This window comes from Artemia franciscana, chromosome 12 (genome assembly GCF_032884065.1).
Source record: "Artemia franciscana chromosome 12, ASM3288406v1, whole genome shotgun sequence".
NCBI classification, from domain to species: Eukaryota; Metazoa; Arthropoda; class Branchiopoda; order Anostraca; family Artemiidae; genus Artemia; species Artemia franciscana.
In genome coordinates, this window is record NC_088874.1 from 14448541 (window position 1) to 14468483 (window position 19943).

The window sequence follows — 19943 nt, forward strand, 5'->3', positions numbered from 1 at the left end:
CCCCATTGGTCCTCAGTTTTATCGATTATGAGCAAGCTTTCGATTCTGTTGATAGAAGAGCGTTAACAAAGGTCTTATCGTTATATGGTATACCAGAAAAATACATTAAAGTGATTTGCGCTATGTACGAGAATAATACTGCTGCGGTTAAGGTAGGTGATAAGGTTAGCAACTGGTTTTGTATTAAATCAGGAGTTAAGCAGGGTTGTGTTCTATCCCCCTTTATATGGATCATTTTGATGGACTTCGTCTTAAGGAGCATAGGAAAGGCAATTGGAGACTATGGAACCAAATGGGGAGGAAGAACGCTCCTGGACTTAGATTATGCTGATGATTTAAGCATATTAGATGAAAATGTGAGCAAAATGAATGAATTTTTAGAGGTTTTACGAGTTCTGGGTGCTAAAATAGGCTTGAAAATTAATGTTAAGAAGACTAAGTCACTAAGGCTAGGAATAAGTGAAGATGAACAGGTGACATTAGGTAACGAAAAGATTGATCAGGTTGGGAGCTTCAGTTAGCTTGGTAGTATCAAACAGCTCGTGGTAACGAACTGTAGTAAAGAGCGACCCGGCTCAATAGTAACCAAAACTCTAAAAAGTGGAATTTTGATACCAATAGCTTCATCAAAAGAATCGCATTTTAATGCTGATTTTAAATATATAAGTTTTATCAAGTTTAGTTCTACCCATCAAAAGTTACGAGCCTGAGAAAATTTTCGTTATTTTAGAAAATAGGGGGAAACACCCCCTATAGAATCTTAACGAAAATCACACCATCAGATTCAGTGGATCAGAGAACCCTACTGTAGAAATTACTCAAATTACTTTCAACAGTGATTACTTCGTATATGAAAGGGGCTTTTTTCTCACCAACGCCCCGCTCTTTACGCTAAAGTTTTTTACTGTTTTAAAAAGAAGAGTTGAAAGAAAGAGTCGAACTTTAGCGTAAAGAGCGGGGCGTTGGTGAGAAAGAAGCCCCTTTCATATACGAAGTATTTTCTGTTCGTTTTAAGTTTTAATATCGCTCCTTACTTTCAGTTAAAAAAACATTGTTTTTTTTAATTTAATTATTAGTAAAGATGGTGTAAGCAGTGAAGATGTTAAAAGTTGAATAGCTAAGGCTCAGGGTTTTTTTTCACAGTTAAAAAAAGTTTGGAAGAATAGAAAGATAAGTCTACAAACCAAGATTAGAATATTGGAAGCTACAGTGATGACAGTGGTCAAATATGGCTCTGACGCATGGGCACTCCGAAAAGCAGATGAAAATTTACTAGATGTTTTCCGGAGAAATTGCCTACGGATTGTTCTGGGTACCCGGCTGACTGACAGTATTTCAAACAGCAGGTTGTACGAAAAGTGTGGTTCAATCCCGCTTTCTGGGGCTATAATGAAAGAAAGGTTGAGATGGCTAGGCCACGTTCTACGGATGAAGGATGACAGGTTACCGAAGATTGTCCTTTTTGGCCAACCGTCTGGGGCTCCACGGAAAGCAGGTCGTCCTTGTCTGGGTTGGGAGGATGTCATAAATAAAGATTTAAAGGAAATGGGAACTTCCTGGGAGGGTGTAAAGAGGGAGGCTTTAAATAGATTAGGTTGAAGGAGGAGCGTGCGTAGCTGAGTTGGCTTCAGGCGGCTTGGTGCTGCAGTGAGTTATTAGTAGTAGTAGTAGTAGTAGTAGTAGTAGTCGTAGTCATCGGTAGTTAGTAATCAGTGCTGCATTCACAAGTAGTTGCAGTCTAAAGTGGTCGCAGTCACTATTCCAAGTAGTTACATTTTCAAAAGGTCACAGTCACTGGTAGTCGCAGCTGTAGTTCCAATTAGTCCCAGTCATAGTCGCAGTTGCGGTTGCAAGTAGTCGCAGTCACAGTCATGAGTAGCTGCAGTCAGAGTTCCAAGTATTGGGCGTCACAGTCCCAAGTCGCCTCAGTCAAAAGCAGTCGAAATAAGAACAGTAGTAGTAGTAGTTGCAATCGTAAGTAGTAGAAGTCGGAAGCAGTTACAGTAAAAAATGTTCACAGTCCTAAGTAGCCACAGTCACATCCGTATGTAGTTAAAATTGCAGTTGGAAGAAGTCACAGTCTCTTTTAGTCGTGGTCACTAGTCATGATAGTTGCAAGTGGTTAGTGTTGCAGTCTTAAATAGTCACAGTCACTAGCAGTCACAAGTAGCCTCATCCTCTAACACAAGTAGTGAAAGATGTAAATAGTTACCATCAAAAATTTTAGGACTTGCAGCCGTAAAAGGTTAAAACTGAACGTAGTAGCATTTACGGGTGGTCGTAGTCAAAAGTAATCACAGTCATTAGTTATCGTAGTTGTGCGTAATGGTAATGACATGCAGTCAATGTTGAAGTCTTAAATAGTAACAGTTGCAGTCACAAATGGTCATAGTCGTAAATAATCACAGTTGCAGTCACCAATAGTCGCAGTTGTAAGCAGAAGAGTCGCGGTGGTAAGCTGTTATAGTCACCAGTAATCAAAGTTTCTAGTAGTCACAATCGTAATCAAAGGTATTTTTAGTCACAGGTAGTCACTGTCCCAATTACCAGCATTACTACTCTTTTCATTTGAACACTGAATTGGTGAGTAAGCTTCTGCGATTTTTTTTTGGGGGGGAGGACAAAAATCTCGTTTTGTCTCAAGGCCTTCTAAATAAATTTCCACTGAATGGAGTTAAGGACCTCTGGATATAAAAAAAACTTGACAGTTGCTTTCGTTCACATTATCCACATTATTTACATTAGTTATTAATTATCAAATAGTACCAAACGGTTAAACAAACAATCCTAATCTAATTTTCAAAATACTTAGCAATAAGATCGTTTTTTCTTATATACAGGGAAAACTTTTTCGGGGAGAATTGTTGGAGGAAAAAGTCTAAAGGAACCCCAGATTTGTATCCTGTACAAGTTCGCTTTCAGCAAGAATCGTTCATCAAAATACTTTTGGAAAAATATGAAAAAAGACGAACACAAGAAATAAATAGGGTAAATGACGACTTATACTTATTGACGACATGACTGCCTGTCCATGGATTATTCTTCATAGTTAATTGTGTAAGGCTATGCTGTTTGACCTATGTGATTGTATAGATGAGTAGGGTTAAGGCCTCATTCAAGTGCTGGTCTATGTTAATCAATAATTTAGGAAAACAGTCTTCCTTTTCTCCTTCTGTCTCCCTTTTTTTTTAATGTATTTGTGCTGTTGCATTGGTGATTTCTCTTTTCATTATATCAGGCTGAAGACTATTTGCCAAAAAGCCTATAATTTTCAACAAGCAAAGTTATTGGTTACGAAAAAATGGCATTTAGACATTTGTGACATATACTTTTGTCTGCGTTTTCGACGCCAGTCACCTGAAAAAAAAACACAATTAAGATAGCGAAATCACTAAGCCGTTATCACAATTTGGTAGGCCTGCAGCAGTGAACAAAAAATTAATATCTATGGAAGAAGTAATAGAAGAAATATCTCATAAAAATGTCTGTAGTATTTAGTGCTCGAGAAGTCGATGAAATACGCCCTTTAATAGAAAAAATAGCTGACAGAATCCTTGGTCAATGTGACACTACAATATTATCAGCTATATCTTCATCCTTGAGAAGTGGCCATGACAAACATGGTCTTCAAGGTAGGTGCTACCTTCTTGTGAGACTTCGAAAGGATTATTTAGGCTAGAATATTGTATCAAATCCCAGTTTGAGGACATATTAAACAATTTAATAAATCATAGGAAAAATCATAAGAACCTTGAGATTTTGGGGTTGGACAGGCCTGATTGCCCCTCTGATTTTTGCCCTAAAGCAGGTCCAGTTTCTAACAAAGATTTCTACGAACCTTCAAACTTTTGTTTTTCTTTTTTAAGGTTTTTGAATTGTTGTAATCCCTTGTTAAGACATATACATTTTTTTTTGCAATTACCAGTTGTTTGCTCTTTATGCAGTTTAATGTCATTTCATACCTACGTCTTTTCAAAATTATATGATTATTGAAGCTAGTCCGATTTATAACAACAATAAACCTATATATTAATCTTGAAACTTTTGCTTTTCTTTTTTAAGGGTTTTGAATTGTTGTAATCCCTTCTCAAAATAGAGAATCATCATTTGTAATAATTGCAAAATTTTTGTTTCTTGGCCCTTGCTACTGAGTTTATGTCACCGGTTGCCAAAAAAACTATGTTTTATCAGTTTGTGAAGAAGTATTCATTGTGATACCAGGGATTGAACTGTGAAACCTCTGATCAAGAGGCACAACTTCATCCTCTACATTATCACAAGGTAAAAATCAGCAACAACAGTACTCAAACTCAAGTGATAACAACCAAAGGATCTTATAAACATTGTAAATCCACCTATTCAGGCTATAAAAAATTCTAAAAGATAAAGTTCTAGTTTAGCTACTTTTTGTTATATCAGAAAAGGATTAGGATAGGAAAACAAAACTTTTTCTAATGAACCAAGGGTCAAAAACATATTTTGGGAATGTATTACCAAGCTTCCATGTTAATCCTTGTCTGATTTCTAAATATTAAGAATTTGCCTACTTGACAGGTTTATACCTATTGATATTATGACAAAATTGTATTTTACCTTAATTTTCAGTTCAGTTTTGTTTTCTCTGGTTTTAATTTTGAAAAAGTAATTCTTGCTAGGGCCTATTTGAGGAGTATTTTTAACCATATCAATGGGCTTTATCTACATTTAGGAAATGTATTTGCAGATCTTTGTCTTGAGGGAGAAGGAGTAGAGGTGGGTACTCTAAAATACCTTCCTGGGATATACTTTAGTCTGTAGACCCATCCCTAAAAGCTTTGTTTTCCTAACCTAACCCCTTTCTCAGATAGCAAGAAGTCACTCAACTAGAATTTTACCAAATTTTAAGCCATATCAATGGTTATTTTTTCAAAATTTTGGAAATGTAGGCTATTTGCACATCTTTAAAACCTTATAAATTGGGATTAAGCAAAGCTACAAAGCTGAAAATAGTTATAAAGCAGCAGATCTATTTTGCAAGGTTTTACTTTTATAACTTAAGTATTTTTAAAGGTTTTTGAATTCCAGGGCCCTCTAGAGGGAGGAGTATAGGTAGGTATTTCACAATACCTTCCCATGACATACTTAAGTCTATAGACTACCCCTAAAAGTTTTAATTTCCCAACCTAAAATTTTTTCAAGATAATGTAAAGTAGCTAAACTAGAATTTTACCCCAAAGAAACTTAGTTATATGAAAGTAGCCTAATTAATTGTTTCCTTCTTTGCAGCCCCAAATAGGCCAATAGGCTACATTGATACCAAAAAGCAGTCCAGGCTACTAAATAGCTTATAAACACAATAAAAACAAAAGATGGTACTAATCTATTGTATAAAACACACTCAAGAAGTGAAGTTTGCTGACAATAAAATATGAGTAAAATAGAATACTTTATTAGCCAAATTGTGAAGGTCATTTGTGAATTATTAAATTGGAAGCTTTGACATTGGCTGACCATCTCAAAGACAAGAAAAGTTCATTATTAACACAATTCACAAAACAGTCTAGGCTACTGAATAGCTTATAATCACAATAAAAACAAAAGATGGTACTTGTCTATTGTATAAAACACACTCAAGAAGTGAAGCTTGCTGACAATAAAATATGAGTAAAATAGAATTCTTTATTAGCAAAATTGAGAAGGTCATTTATGAATTCTTAAATTGGAAGCTTTGACATTGGCTGACCACCTCAAAGACAAAGAAAAGTTCATTACTAACACATTTCTTGACCTAGTTCATTTTAGTTCATTAAAATACTGCAACAATGGACACACCATGACCTACCTGTACAAGAAGCAACATTTTTGGAAGTACAACACTAGACCATGTCTATGATTTGTGATTTGCCAAGGACTGAATAACAGGCAATCATATTTTTCAAGGATAAGGGATTGGTGCCCAAAACAGAACACTGCATCAATGGAGACACCAGACTTTGTACCCTTACAAGAAGCAACATTTTTGGAAGTGTAACACTAGGCTATGTTTGAAAACCATCAATTTGTGTGTCAATACATTTTTCTAAAAGTAAAATACCATTTGTTACTGTAGTTTGTTTCATTTATTTCTGGGTTAACAAATTGTCATCTTTTCCTGGTGTCAACAAGAGCTAGGCATTTCTAAACTAATTGTTGTCAATTGAAATAATTACCTCTGTGAAATGTGAGTGTTTTCTGTGCAACAGAAAAACCATTTGCAGAGTCAACAGAGGAATTTTGCTAATAAAGTGTTCTATATTTATGATATTTTTTTTCATTAGCATTGACCAAACTTATCTTCTTGATTGTTTTTATATAACAGACGAGTACCCAAAAGACATTACACTTACTAGATGCATATATTGATTGGCATACACATTGATTATCCTGTGTATATTAGAATTTTGTTCATAAGTAAGTCCTTTTAATCTTTCATTCTGTTTGATTATATATATTAGAACAATGATGAATAATCTAATAGTTATAGTCTCCATAAAGGAGCACTAGCACACTTTGCCTCACTCTACCTCCACACCCCCTCACAACAGCCAAATATAGCTTACAGCCCTAATTAGACATATTCATTGAACTTTCAGTAACAAAACCCCTTTTCTTCTTACTTCCTTGTTTTACTATTGCTGTTAAATTAATAAAAAGAAAGTAGGGTTAAGTTGTAGAAGAGCAGATCTCAAAAGCAGACATGCTAGAACAAAAAGGGAACAGAACAGACTTTTAGATTGATAATTTTATTTACATTCTCATGATTTTGATCATGTTTTTAAGATTTCACACCCAGCCCATGTTCCCTGATCAGTGTTATATAGGACATAATAATTGTTGAAAGCTGATTCAAAAACAGATAATGATAGAGACAAAACAAGGAAATTTTGATGTTTATTACAAAAGCACAAATTCCATCACTTTCTTGTTGGCTTTATTATATAGACTACCTTAAATTACAGCTTGCAACAATGTGAGGATTTTTCCTTTTGAAACTCCATAGTTGATGTTTGAAGTTGTTTTCATTGTAGTTTAGTGACCAGGTGCAGTTATGTCATCTATAGCTTCCTAGTTGAGATTACACTCCCTCAAGGACCACTCAGTATCCAGCCTTTGTTTGAAAATGTCATCAGATTCTTTAGTAACTGTATCTTCAGATAGATTATTCTAACTCTTGATAATTTTTGAGGTAAAGAATTGAGTATGGAGTCTGGATAGGGTGGACTGTTTAACAAGTTTCAGCTAATGACATCTGTCTCTTTACTTAGGACAAACAATAGGAGATAATGCCTGGCAGAGTGTCAGCCCTCATTCACTTACACGTTAGAATGGCATCACTCTATTTCTCCTCTATACAAGTGTTGGTAGTTTCAGCTTAGCTAGTCTTGCAGGGTATGAAAGCTATTGCATGCTGGATATCACTTTGGTGGCATGTCTCTACACATCTTCCAAAACTTTTATGTCTTTTTTAAGACATGGGGGGCTAGAGACATTCCAATTCCATGCTTGGAGCAAACAAGTCCCTTTTACAGAAGAGTAATGACTTCAGGGGAATGAATGGAAATGGTACACTTAATCAGCCCCTAAGTTGAACTAGCAGCAGACTTCTTAGCATGGGTACTGAATCTTAGTCCGTTTTCAATGGTGACTCCAAATTATTGCTTGTCATTTACTGAGGAGATTGGTTGGCCTGAGAGAAAAACAATAGCAAAAAGGATTCACTTTGCTGGAGTGAAAGAAATTACACTTTGAAGCATTAAATTCAAGAAGACAAGCCACATCACATTAACCAAGCAATCTAAGTTATTTTGTAGTGGGCATAATCTTCACATGACAATTTTGGTTTGAGAAGCTTTGTGTTATCAGCATAAAGTGTTAATTTACTTTTTGATAGTAGAAGGAGCATCATTGATAAAAATATTAAATAGTGTAGGACCCAAAACACTTCCTTGAATAACTCCTCTCAAAAATTGCATAGAAGAAAGAATATGGTTGCCAGAGCAATTAGATAGCTGAACATACTGAATTTGCAGGTGAAGAAAGTCAAGGATCCAGAGCAGGGATTTCTCTTCAAGCTTGATTGCAAGTTGCTTGTGAAAAACTTTATCAAAGGCTTTAAAAAAGTCAAGTAGAGTCATGTAAACATGCACCCTAAGATCAAGTAACCTAGTGATGTGATCACATGATTCAAGGAGATTGGTATCAATAGATCTTCCTGAACAACAGCCATGCTATGAGCTGTGCAAGAAACTGTTTGCTTCAAGATGTCTAATAACTGCAGAATTGACTATTCTTTCAATAGCATTAACAACTACTGATGTAATGCTTATAGATTAATATTTTTTTTAACTGCATCTACACCTTGATAGCTAAAGATTATTTCAACTGATGAATAAACAGTTTTGAGGGAATTTGGATTTTTGTGTGAAATTGGAATACAAATATTCACTCTCAGTAGAATTTAAGTGGAATAAGTAAAAACTTGTTCACAAGGATAAAGGATAACAATGACTTAAAAGTAAATTTTTAGATAGTAACTTAGAAAGCTTTTAATTTGATCAAAGTTCAAAATCCAGCAATGTGAGAACAGATACATCTCTTTTTGCAGAAGAGAAGATGCAAAAATCACCTAGTAAATTTTTTTTTATCAAAAACGAAAACAGCTCTGTTTTGTTTTGTAGTAACTCTTTTTAGAGTTTTGGTTACTGTTGGGTCAAATTATTTACCGTTCTTTACCATGAATTGTATGATTGATTGTCAAACAAGGATATCAGGTAGTATAGTAAGAAATAAAGATCAACAATTTATAAAAAAAAGTGAATATATAATATAAAAACAATCTGGAAATATTAACTGAATTTTTACTTTCAGCTATAATATAAATTTTTTTATGGATCATGTTTTGGTATTGCTTCCATTTTAATCAGCTGTTGCCTGAATTACTTTCAGCTATTACTTTCAGTTATTGCCTGAATATAGTCTATAGCTTAATTAATAGCTTTAAATAGCTTAATGAGAAAGGCAGAGGGGAGGGGCTGCAATTTTTATGGTAAGAAGATTATATTTAGGCAATATTTGAATGGCAAATTCAATTACACCATTTTTTTCCGTTGTTTTTATTGCAGGGTTAGCCTTCATGCAGGGTTAATTATTGCTCAAGCATTAGAAGTTGTGGAGGTAGGCCTAGGTATTTAAAAAAAATTTCCAATGTCCTAATTTGAGCAGAATATCTATTCTATAAAATTTCATTCACTTACTACAACTTTCCACGACTGCAAAAAGTCCTAGACTGCAGTTGAACCACTCAAACAAGCATGGACGCCCACCAAACATATTGCAGGGAGGAGGGCACTAGAGTAGCAATGGTGAGGATAGGAGCGAAATACATTTGAAGATAAAAGGTGATATGCAAAATAAAATTCTCAAGGAAAAAAGAAAAGTACTTCATTTTTATGTACCAAATGAAGCAATATACAACAAATTTTTCAATAGTGGTGGTGTATTATACCACCAACACTCAAGAAATGAAGTTAGGTTAATCCTAATGAAAAGAACAAAACATGATGAAAATATATCAGTTTAGAAACGAATTTGGGCTACATATTTGCACATTAGAGGGGTGGGGTTTACTTGACCTAAACTAACCTTATCCTCACCCTCAAAAGGTCTCAAGTAGTATATTCATCTAATTTATACCTCTATAATGAAAATACATCCAAATTTATTACAAAATCCTGTCTCTGCATAGGTACCATGCTTTCCCTTCTTCATTTTAGAATAATTTTTCCATCTAAGTCTCTTATATCTTCAGACCTTTGAAAATTAAACAGCATAGCAAAAGAAAACAAAATTTAAACTCATGGCCTATCTGTCTAAAATAACCCTCTTTGCATTGATGCTCATAATTACATTGAATGTAAACATGTTCAAATGAAATTCTTTACCAGGAGTCACAAGAAAATCATTGATGAAATGATATGATCTCGCAAACATTGTGATTTTACTAGCATAGGAAGAAAAGTCCTTAATTCGATTATTATGTCTGGTTTTTGATGTGTAGTTAATATTTGAGACAAAAACTTCAAAAAATAGTGAAAAAATTATGTCAAGTTAAGTGAAGGGATAGTTACTAGGGATGGATTGTCACTAGTGATAGATCACTAGGGGTGGCAACCCTGAACAAAAAGGGATTTTTGAGGAACTTATTTTTTTGTGAAGGCAGATTTTTGGGGAAATCCCCCAAATTTGGGGATAGTGGAAGCACTGGTATTTTCAGACAGTATCTGCCAACAAATTTTACTAGGCCATGAAAACTGCCAAGTGATATTGTTACTATTCTACCCCAATTTTTGCATGGCAGAGCACAACTTGTGTTTTGACAGATTTTCTTTGAGCAAAAATTATTTTTATATGTAAAAAGGTATCAAACAGTTTGTGATAACAAACTGTAAATAATGAGCGACCAGACTCAGTAGTAACCAAAACTCTAAAAAACGGAATTTTAATACCAATAGATAGGCTACATCAAAAGAATCAGTATGCTGATTTTAAATGTATAAGTTTTATCAAGTTTAGTCTTACCCATCAAAAGTTATGAGATTGAGAAATTTGCTTTATTTTCTAAAAGAGGGACAAACACCCGCTAAAAGTCATTGAATCTTAATGAAAATCATAGCATCAGGCTCAGTGTTTCAGAGAACCTGATCTTTCCAGAGAGAAATTTTTCATGGGGGAAGAGAATTTTTCATGAAGTGGAGCCAGTTTTCCCAGCATTATTCATAAAATGATCAGAAATTAAATAAAAAACAAGTTTTTTCTACTGAAAGTAAGGAGCAACATTATAACTTAAAATGGCGTTGGCAGTATAATACATAACTAACCTTTAATCTATCACGCACTTAATTATTATGCATTTAATATTAATGTATTATGCCCAAAACTTAGAGTAATTGAAAATAAAACTCAAACTTAATTGCAGAAAATAAGAGTAAAGGGTATCACCTTAAAGGGTCCATTTAGTTTCTGAGTGAAACAACGGTTATATTTTAAAAGAGCATAAAAAAGGTCTCGAGTGGTATGTCCACAAATTTATAGCTCGATAATGAAAATATCTCCCAATTTATCTCGAAATCCTTCCCCCCCTCCTCTCTACATACTTTTCCTTTTTCATTTCGAATTCATTCTTAATCTAACTTTCTTATATTTGCAGACCTTTGAATATTAAACTGAATAGCAAAAGAAAACAGAATTTAAACTCACGGTCTAGCTGCCTAAAATAACCCTCTTTGTATAGATGCTCAGAATCCAGTTCCAGTTCCAAAAATTGTAGGGAGGTATATGGACTAACAACAAGTCCTTTCACCTCTTTGACATCTTCTTCAGAAAAACTAGCTACTGGAAGCGCTATTCTCCTCCAGTCTGCGAACAATGGATATATACGATTATGAACAATAATACACTATTATTGATTGTGGGAAGTGCGAGTACCTGAGCTACCTGTCCCCAGCAGTTTAAGGCACAAGGCCGGCCGGTACCAATACGGCTCTTCCTACTCATTCCAGCTCTCTTCTGCACAATCAAAAACTATGGATAAAACGCTTCCCATTAAAAATTGACTTCTTCAAGCTTTAATCCTTATTAAACAATATTTCTCTTCTTTAAGGTATCAATTGCTGCCTTAAATATCTTACGATCAATTTCCCATGGCAGGTTAGAATCCAGGATAGCTGTATAAGTATTTGGAATCTTAGCCAAGGAGCAGAAATGCTTAAGAGCAACAGTCTCCTCACTCTGAGCCTGGCAATCAAATAAAATATGCTGGATTGTTTCCTCTGTTGAAAAGCAGATTCGGCATAAAGGGGAATGATGTAGCTTCCAATTAAATAACAAGCTATTTAGAAGTAGGGCACCTGATTTCAGTCGGTAATATAGCACTGTATTTAATCTTGTATGAAATGGAGATAACATTAATGTACTGTGATTAACTTTGGATCTTTGCCTGATAATATCTCGTGAATTGAGGTCAGAGGAAGGACTAGGAGATAACATGGAAGCCTTTGCTGCTAGAGAATCAGCCATATCATTATATTTTATACCTTTATGACTAGGAACATGTTGAAAATAAACTTCATTTTCCTTGATCTTAAGATTAAGAAGCTGTCTTCTAATATTATATAAATCTTTGTCATTAGCAATTCTATTAATATTTTGGATCAGTAGTAATGCTGATTTAGAGTCGGAGAGACAGAGTATATTTTCAGATTCAATGTTATAATTTATAAGAGCATCCAAGGCCAGGCGGATGGCACATAATTCAGCAGACAGGATAGAAGATCCCAATGGGAGAGGAGAATAAATATTCAAATTCAGGGATGGGATACATGCTCCTGCTCCAGCTCTTTCCCTCTGGACAGATCCATCAGTATATATTTTTCTATAGTTGGGGTAAGCCTTTGAGATGTGTTCAGCCAAAATAGTCTGGATCTCATAATTAGGAATCAAATCTTTACTAATAGAAATAAGTTCTACTTGACAGCTTGGAGGACTCATTTCCCATGGGGGGGACTCAGTAAAGGGATATGCATGAAGCGAATGTTGATTCCAGTTTGGGACCTCCAGTTGAAACTGATTCCATGATGAATGGGCATTGGGACAGGCTGACTTCTCAGCAAAGGTATGTGCATATACAGCATGCTTGGCTCCATAAGCCTGGATTTGCGAGAAATACTTTATCCTTAGACTAGATGCTCTTTCACTTAGGGACACCAATCCCGACAGTGTTCTTAACTTTGACAGAGGAGTATGCTTATGCACACCCAAAGCTATTCCAATAGCAGAATTTTGTAAAGATTCAAGGATTTTGAATGAGGATGGGAGACGAGCTGAAAATATTTGAATCCCATATTCTATATTTGAACGAATATATAATTTGTAAAAATCCAAAATAATCTTTGGGTGACATCCCCACTTACTTCCAGCAAGTCTTTTTAGAATACAAAGTCTCTGAATAATCAGAGATTTCAAAGAATTAATATGTTCATGCCACTGCATTTTAGAATCCATTAATAAACCAAGTAACTTCACTGAATTGCAATATGGGATCTCCCTTGAGAAAATTGTCAGTGGATTAGGAGGATCTAGAGTACCATTAGTAAATATAATGGCTTTAGTTTTACTGATTGATATTGGGAAGCCAAATGCTAAAGAGAATCTCTGGACTAGACTTATATCCTGTTGAATAAGGCTTTGAAGAAGGCTAATATCCCTTCCTGACTTCCAAATGATCAAATCATCTGCATAAAGGCCAAATGATGCATGAGATACTTGAAATTCAGAAACATACAAGTTGAATAGAAGAGGACTCAATATTGCACCTTGAGGAAGTCCTCTCGTAATGGGGCATTGCTCACTTCTAGACTGATTTACTTGAACGTAAAAATATCTATCAGTTAGAAAAGACTTTATAAAACTTATAAAAGGATACGGGAAGTCAAGATTTATTAGGATTTCCAATAATTTATTGTGGACTACATTTCCATAGGCATTCGACCAGTCAAACAGAACAGCCATTGTGACATGTCTTTTTTTCAGGGAGTTACAAACATCAATTTATAGCCGGGTAATGTTATCTAAAGAGCTATGTCCTTTTCTGAAACCTGTTTGTTCACTAGGAAAGAGATTGTTGACTTCAGAAAACCACTCAATTCTTGATAAGACAAGCCTTTCCAGAACTTTACTAAAGGAAGGTAATACTGATATAGGACGGTAAGACTTGAGATCATTAGATGAATAAGAAGGTTTTAAAGCTGGGAATACCTGAGCAATCTTCCAGGCATCTGGGAACTTTTGACTTGACCAAATAAGATTATAAAGACTTAAGAGGGCTGTATGAAACACCTTTGGGGACTCAAGAATCCACTTCATATAAATACCATCATAACCTGGGGAAGACTTGATGTTAAGAGAATTAAGTGCTACACAAAATTCATCTTGGGAAAAAGGTTTCATCAGAGTACCCTTATAAGAACAGGTAAGAGGGAGATTACAAAAAGGAGGTCGGCTGGGATGAAAATCTGAGCAATCGTTTTTAAAAACATTGGTAAACAGATCTGCCTTCTTTTTATCTGATACAATTGGATATCCATCCTGAATGATATCATATCTACGGTCATCATTAGGCTGCTTTCCACTATTTAGTTGGCTAATGAAATTATGGACCTTTGAAATTGGGGTTCTAAAACTGATACTTGAGCTGAAATTCAGCCATGTACTCTGTTTAGCTCTCCTACAAATTAGTTTCACCTTAGCACATGACTGCTTATAAAAGATTGCTGTTGACTGAGATGGGTGCTTTTGAAACATTTTACGAGCCTTTCTTTTTGCCAGAACTGCAACCCTACACTCATCATTCCACCAATTCTTGGGTCTTTTGGAGCCATTGTAAAAACGTACCCTAGTCATTGGAATTGCCGATTTAGCTGACTCCAGCAGGATTGATCTCAAATTAGACTCAATGGCATTAATATCATAATTAGGAGAAACAAAGGAAAAATCTACTTCATTTAATATCTCACGAAAAAGGGACCAATTACCTTTGGAGTTGATAAATGTAGGGACGTATGGTTTGGGAGTGTAGCATAAATCTTGAAATGATGTAAGAATTGCACATTGATCAGATTGGAGGGACGACACCTTTACCATCTGAACTAAATCATAATATGAAGAAGGACCTAGAAGCAAATCTATAGTTGAGAAAGAGTTAGAAGAAATATTATACCTGGTCTGAAAGTCAAATGGAGTGAAAATCAAGGTGTCAGGAAAATTGGACAATATGTACTCTATTCCTCTTCCTGCTTTGTTGCTACCAGCTGATTGTTCCCAGAGAGGACTGTGGGCATTAAAATCACCAAAAATAAAGGTATTATTACCTGATAATTCTGTTTCCAAGATACTTTGGATGTCCTTACTCCCACATGGATTATAAAAGGATTTTATGGCAAGATGGTTACCATTAGCTAAGGTAATTAATATGCCTACAACATCTATTTCATCCCTGTAGATAGTTAAGGGTTGAGGGGAGTGTTGGATTGAATCATGAACAAAAATTGCCACACCCCCTCCCTTTCTGTTAGTTGATCTATCCTTCCTGTAGCACTTGTACCCAGGCATTTTGATTTTCTTGTACTGATAAAGATTAGTCTCTTGTAGACAAATAATTCCAATTCTCTTATCATTTGCACATTGGATAAGGTCAGCAAGTTTATTTGAATTTAAAGAGACGCAATTCCATTGTAGGATCTGCAGCTTAGTTAACATAGGAAGGGTTGAATAGGTGACATGCATGATATTTTGAGAGAATGGATGATAATTCTGTTCCTATTTCATTGAAAATAGAATTGGAAAAGTAGTATTCTGCAATTTCTTTTGTTATACTGGCTTTTTTATCTTTAGCCATATTTGATTGTAATATTAGGTCCACTGATGCAACATATTTAATTAAATTAGTAATATGAGGTCCAACTCTATCTTGCATAGTTATGGCTTGAGTAGAAATATTAGGAAAAGCTGCCACTCTTTCAGACCAAGATTTAGGCTTAGTTTTAGGATTGTTGCGGGATGGACTAGCTTCAGCCATCTTGGGATGCTCCTTAGCCAATGGAGAGTAAGAAGTCTCAGTAGGAGGTATGAGTGCCTGATTTGGGTGGTTCTTGTGGACCTGTAGCCAGGGTTTTTGAGGAAGGGCTAAATTCCCTTCTTTGGCCTCATTAACTCTTGGACCTGATGGTACTTTGGACCGCTTGGCCAGCTCCATTGCAGCTATTGGGAAAGGAACATTTTCTTGAAGAGCAATCTTTAAAACTTTAGCTCGTTGAACATATTTAGGACATGAATTGTGATCTGTTGATTGATGTCTACCATCACAGTTTGTACATTTAGGCACTTCAGTGCATCTACTTTCTGTAGACAAGGAGTGATTACCAAGGCAATTAGGGCACCCTGGCACAGAAGAAGAACAATACTTAGATGAGTGACCAAGCTTAAAACATTTTGAGCATTGAAGAGGTTTTTCTTGGTATATTTTATGAGCTTTTTGCTGACCAAAAAGGAATACTGAGTCAAATTGGGAACTAGCAGGTAAGATAAAGAGGACACTCTTACTACTTCTTGTTCCCTTAGAATCTAGTTTGCCCATACGATGAACATCCAGAACCTCCAGCATTTCCCCCTTATTGTTCATAAGGCCATCTTTCAAGTCGTCATTTGACAGTTCCAATGGTATGTTGTACAGTACTATTTTCTGAGAATTTTTCAGGGTTGGTTTCCACCATTCAGGTGTAACAGGGATATTGCCAATTTTATTTAGGCTAAGGGCTTTGTAGGCTTCATTTCTGTCTAGAAACATAACCATTAGTGAACCATCTCTGTTCACATTCACAGTGAAGCTGCATCTAAAAGTTTTGAAAAGATTCATTCTAATGTTAGTAATATTTTTGATAGAGAAGGATTGATCTTTTACTGTTGGAGTAAAAAGGATAATGGATTTGTCCTTTATCTCCACAGCTGGATTTGGGTTTGAGAGTCCCATTATTTCAGGAGGACTCATAGAAGGTTTTTTTCGTTTCTGTTTTCTGCCTACTGTCTGAAAATCCTCATTTAGCAGGTTGTCAGTTTCAGAGATTGGTGGCTCAGAGACAGTAATCATGGTTTCATTCAGGCTATCATCATTGGATATTGGAGATACAACAATAGGAATATCAGCTTCTGATAACCAATTAGATGCTTGGCCCCCTTCCCTGAGGGGGCTAGAAGTGTTAGGAAACATTGGGTTCAGGAAAGGGAAATTCCAGAAACTCTAACCACGCAATAGATTTATATGAAAAGGCAAAATAATACTTCTCAAACAAAAGGAGTAGCAAGAGCTTTAGTTCCTTTCACTCAGAAAAATAAATGAAATCAATAATATAAATTTTACATCAATTGATTTCTTCTTTTCTTTTCCGTTCTTCATTAAGCCCTGAATTACACTGAACGTAATTGTGTTCAAATGAAATTCTTTACCATGAGTCACAAGAGAATCTTTGATGAAATGGTATAATCGTATAAACATTATTCTTTTACTAGCATTGGAAGAAAGGTCAGTAATTCAATGATCTATGTCTGGTTTTTGATGTGTAATAAAGAATTGAGACAAAAATTTCGGAAAGTAGTGAAAAATTATATCAAGTTAAGTGAAAGTTATAGTCACTGGGAGGTGGGCTTGCACTAGTAATGAATCATTAGGTGTGGTAAGCCTGAACAAAAGGGATTTTTGGGAATCAATTTTTTTTCGAGGACAGATTTTTGGGGAAATCCCCAAAAATTTGGGGATAGTTGAAGCACTGGTATTTTCAGACAAAATCTGCCAACAAATTTTACTAGGCCACAAAAACTGCCAAGTAGTATTGCTACTATGCTACCCTACTTTTTGCACAGTGGAGCGCAACTTGTTTTTTTGACAGCTTTTCTTTGAGCATAAATTATCTTTATATTCAAAAATGGTATGTGAGACAAAATCTGCCAACCAATTTAAAAACTGCCAAGCAGCATTGCTGCTTTGCTACCCCACCTTTTGCACAGTGGGTAGTTGGGTTAAGTGAATAAAACTTTCAAGAATGTTGCCAGAGCCTAACCTAACTAAGCCATGGGAAGGTCTTTTAAAGTATTCAACTTCACCCCTTCATCCTCCAAAGGGCACATATTTTTGATGAACTTGCGAAAATCTTCTGTTATCAAAATGAAACTTGTAAAAATGAAAGAAGGGGTAAATTGGCACCCCCTACTGTGGCTATCTAAATTCTTGCATTGTTACTGATACCATAAAAATACGAAGTGATAAGTCTTTGTAGAATAGGAATTATGAACTGAGACAGGCAAGTGGAATCGAGATTAGAATCAGAGTAGGGAAAACTGTGGCGTAATCTCATCACTAGCTTACAACTTGTTTTTCCTTGAAAGTAGCCCTTGCCAAGGTGGCTTCAAGGACTTAGAGTAGGATCTAAGTGAAACTAAAAGTTCTTTCTTTGTCAAAATTTAGAGACTATATACCTATTTTTGGTCATATCATGCCTTGTAAGTAAAGGGTAGAAGCAGGAGCTTGGAAATTCATAGTGAGGCATCATTAGTGCCATCCCTTAAAGTTTCAACACATTCTGTCCATAGAAAATGAAACTACAAAGGAAAATTAGGATCAAATTTTCCATATTTGTATTTGGAGATGCAATTCTTTTGACTGCAGTAAGGGATTTTCCCCTGTTTCCTCATATTTGCATGTATAGTTCAAAAAGTTCAGTTCTCTGTTTGGTTTAGGCCTTGTTTTGCTTGTGTTCTTGTCAACCCGTGTTTACTTAAGCCTTCAAAAAAAGGGGAAAATTAATCAATATATGAAATTGAAGGAAACTGCAAGGTACTCTTCTTGCACGGTACCTTGCTGCAACAAGCCCTTAGTTTTTTTCATTATAATTTCACTTCGATTTTAGGCAAACTGGAGCAATATCTAGATAAATCAGATGCAAAGAAGTTGTCTGAAAGAATGTTTGAGATGATTCGTGATTTAAATTTAAACAGTAGAAAACGACCAAAAGATGATTCAGACAATTTAACAAGTAAGAAAAGGAGGGAAGATGCTATTCCAGAACCTGGAAAACCAAGCCCTGGTCAACTTACTGCAATTCAGGTTAGTATTTGTTGCTCCTTCAGCTTTATTTATTAAATTTCTTACTTAAAAATTTTCAATCTTAACTTATTGTTCAGTGTTTTCACCAAAGCACATACTCAATTACAGTAGACATGGAATCTTAAAGGGGTCAAATCCTAGTCTTTATTTCCAAAAATTTCTGTGCATGTTGAGTTCGGATTTTGTTCTTGCTTCTCTAAAAATCATGTGATTTTTAAAATATCAAATAAGCAGGTTAGAGTAGATTTTAAATTGGATTGTAAATGAATATGTGTACAAATAAGTGCACCCAATCAGTAATATATGATTATCAGGCTTATCTTTGTATTTTGTAGGGAAGAACTAGATGGATTGTCAAATTTTGTATCGCCCATGCATGGATTCAAGTAAAATTATTTTCTTTCAACAAATTAGTTTTGCAGACAGATTGAAATACTTATCAATTCTTCCCCGTGTTTTTTATGTTACGTATAGAGCTATAGAGCTTACTGATTTTTTTTCAAATAAAAATATGTAGCAGCATTAAAATTTAAGACGAATATAAGTTATTTTGTATTTGAGGGGGCTTCTCTAATCTTATCCCTGCTGATAAGGCATCTTTTTAGTCGCCCGTCTCTATATCCTCTTGGTTCGTTGCTTACCTGTAATATAAGATGAAAATCATGTTCAAGAGTTACAGTCTTCAATAGATTTATAAGTTTCAGGGAAGTGAACATTAAACCTACTAAATCCACTTTTTCATGTTGGAGGACTAAAATTGGTGTTTTCACGACTTCATTTGATAAATGTATTTTTCTCAAAGCACATAACCCAAATTTTGAAAAAAATGTAAGAGATTTTCTTGGGAGGTGGGGGGAATAGGGCTCTGACAACGCCACAGGCACTGTTCTTTCAATAAGTCTTGGCATATTTCCCCATGCCCATCCTACATGCGGGCTTTTTCCAAGTATGTAATAGTAGGTACAACAAATAGTATTGTTTTTATTAATTCTGTGTTTTTGTATTTTCATGCTTGCACAGTGCTTAATGCTGCATTGCTCTTTTTATTTATTTTTTTTTTTCATTGTAGATCAAAGAAATGATGGCAAGTGCACAGCGTATGATTGAAGAGAGAAAGAAAGCTCTTCAGGCTTCTGGTATACATATTGGAGCTCCTGCAGCAAATGCTTCTGCTGAAGATAAGGCAAGAAAAATCCAAGAGCTTCAGGTAATTAAT

The 19943-nt window shown here is 35.2% G+C and overlaps 1 protein-coding gene across 1 annotated transcript in view; it reads left to right on the top strand.

Annotated features, from left to right (window-relative positions):
- The first annotated feature begins 3439 nt into the window (after nucleotides 1-3439).
- The window catches only part of LOC136033724 (U4/U6 small nuclear ribonucleoprotein Prp3-like), a 52812-nt gene continuing 36308 nt past the window's right edge, over nucleotides 3440-19943 (top strand). The window contains exons 1-3 of the mRNA XM_065714615.1: nucleotides 3440-3632; nucleotides 18531-18727; nucleotides 19797-19934. Coding sequence (XP_065570687.1) covers nucleotides 3482-3632; nucleotides 18531-18727; nucleotides 19797-19934 — 486 coding nt within the window. The 5' untranslated portion in view covers nucleotides 3440-3481. The remainder of the gene's footprint in view (nucleotides 3633-18530; nucleotides 18728-19796; nucleotides 19935-19943) is intronic.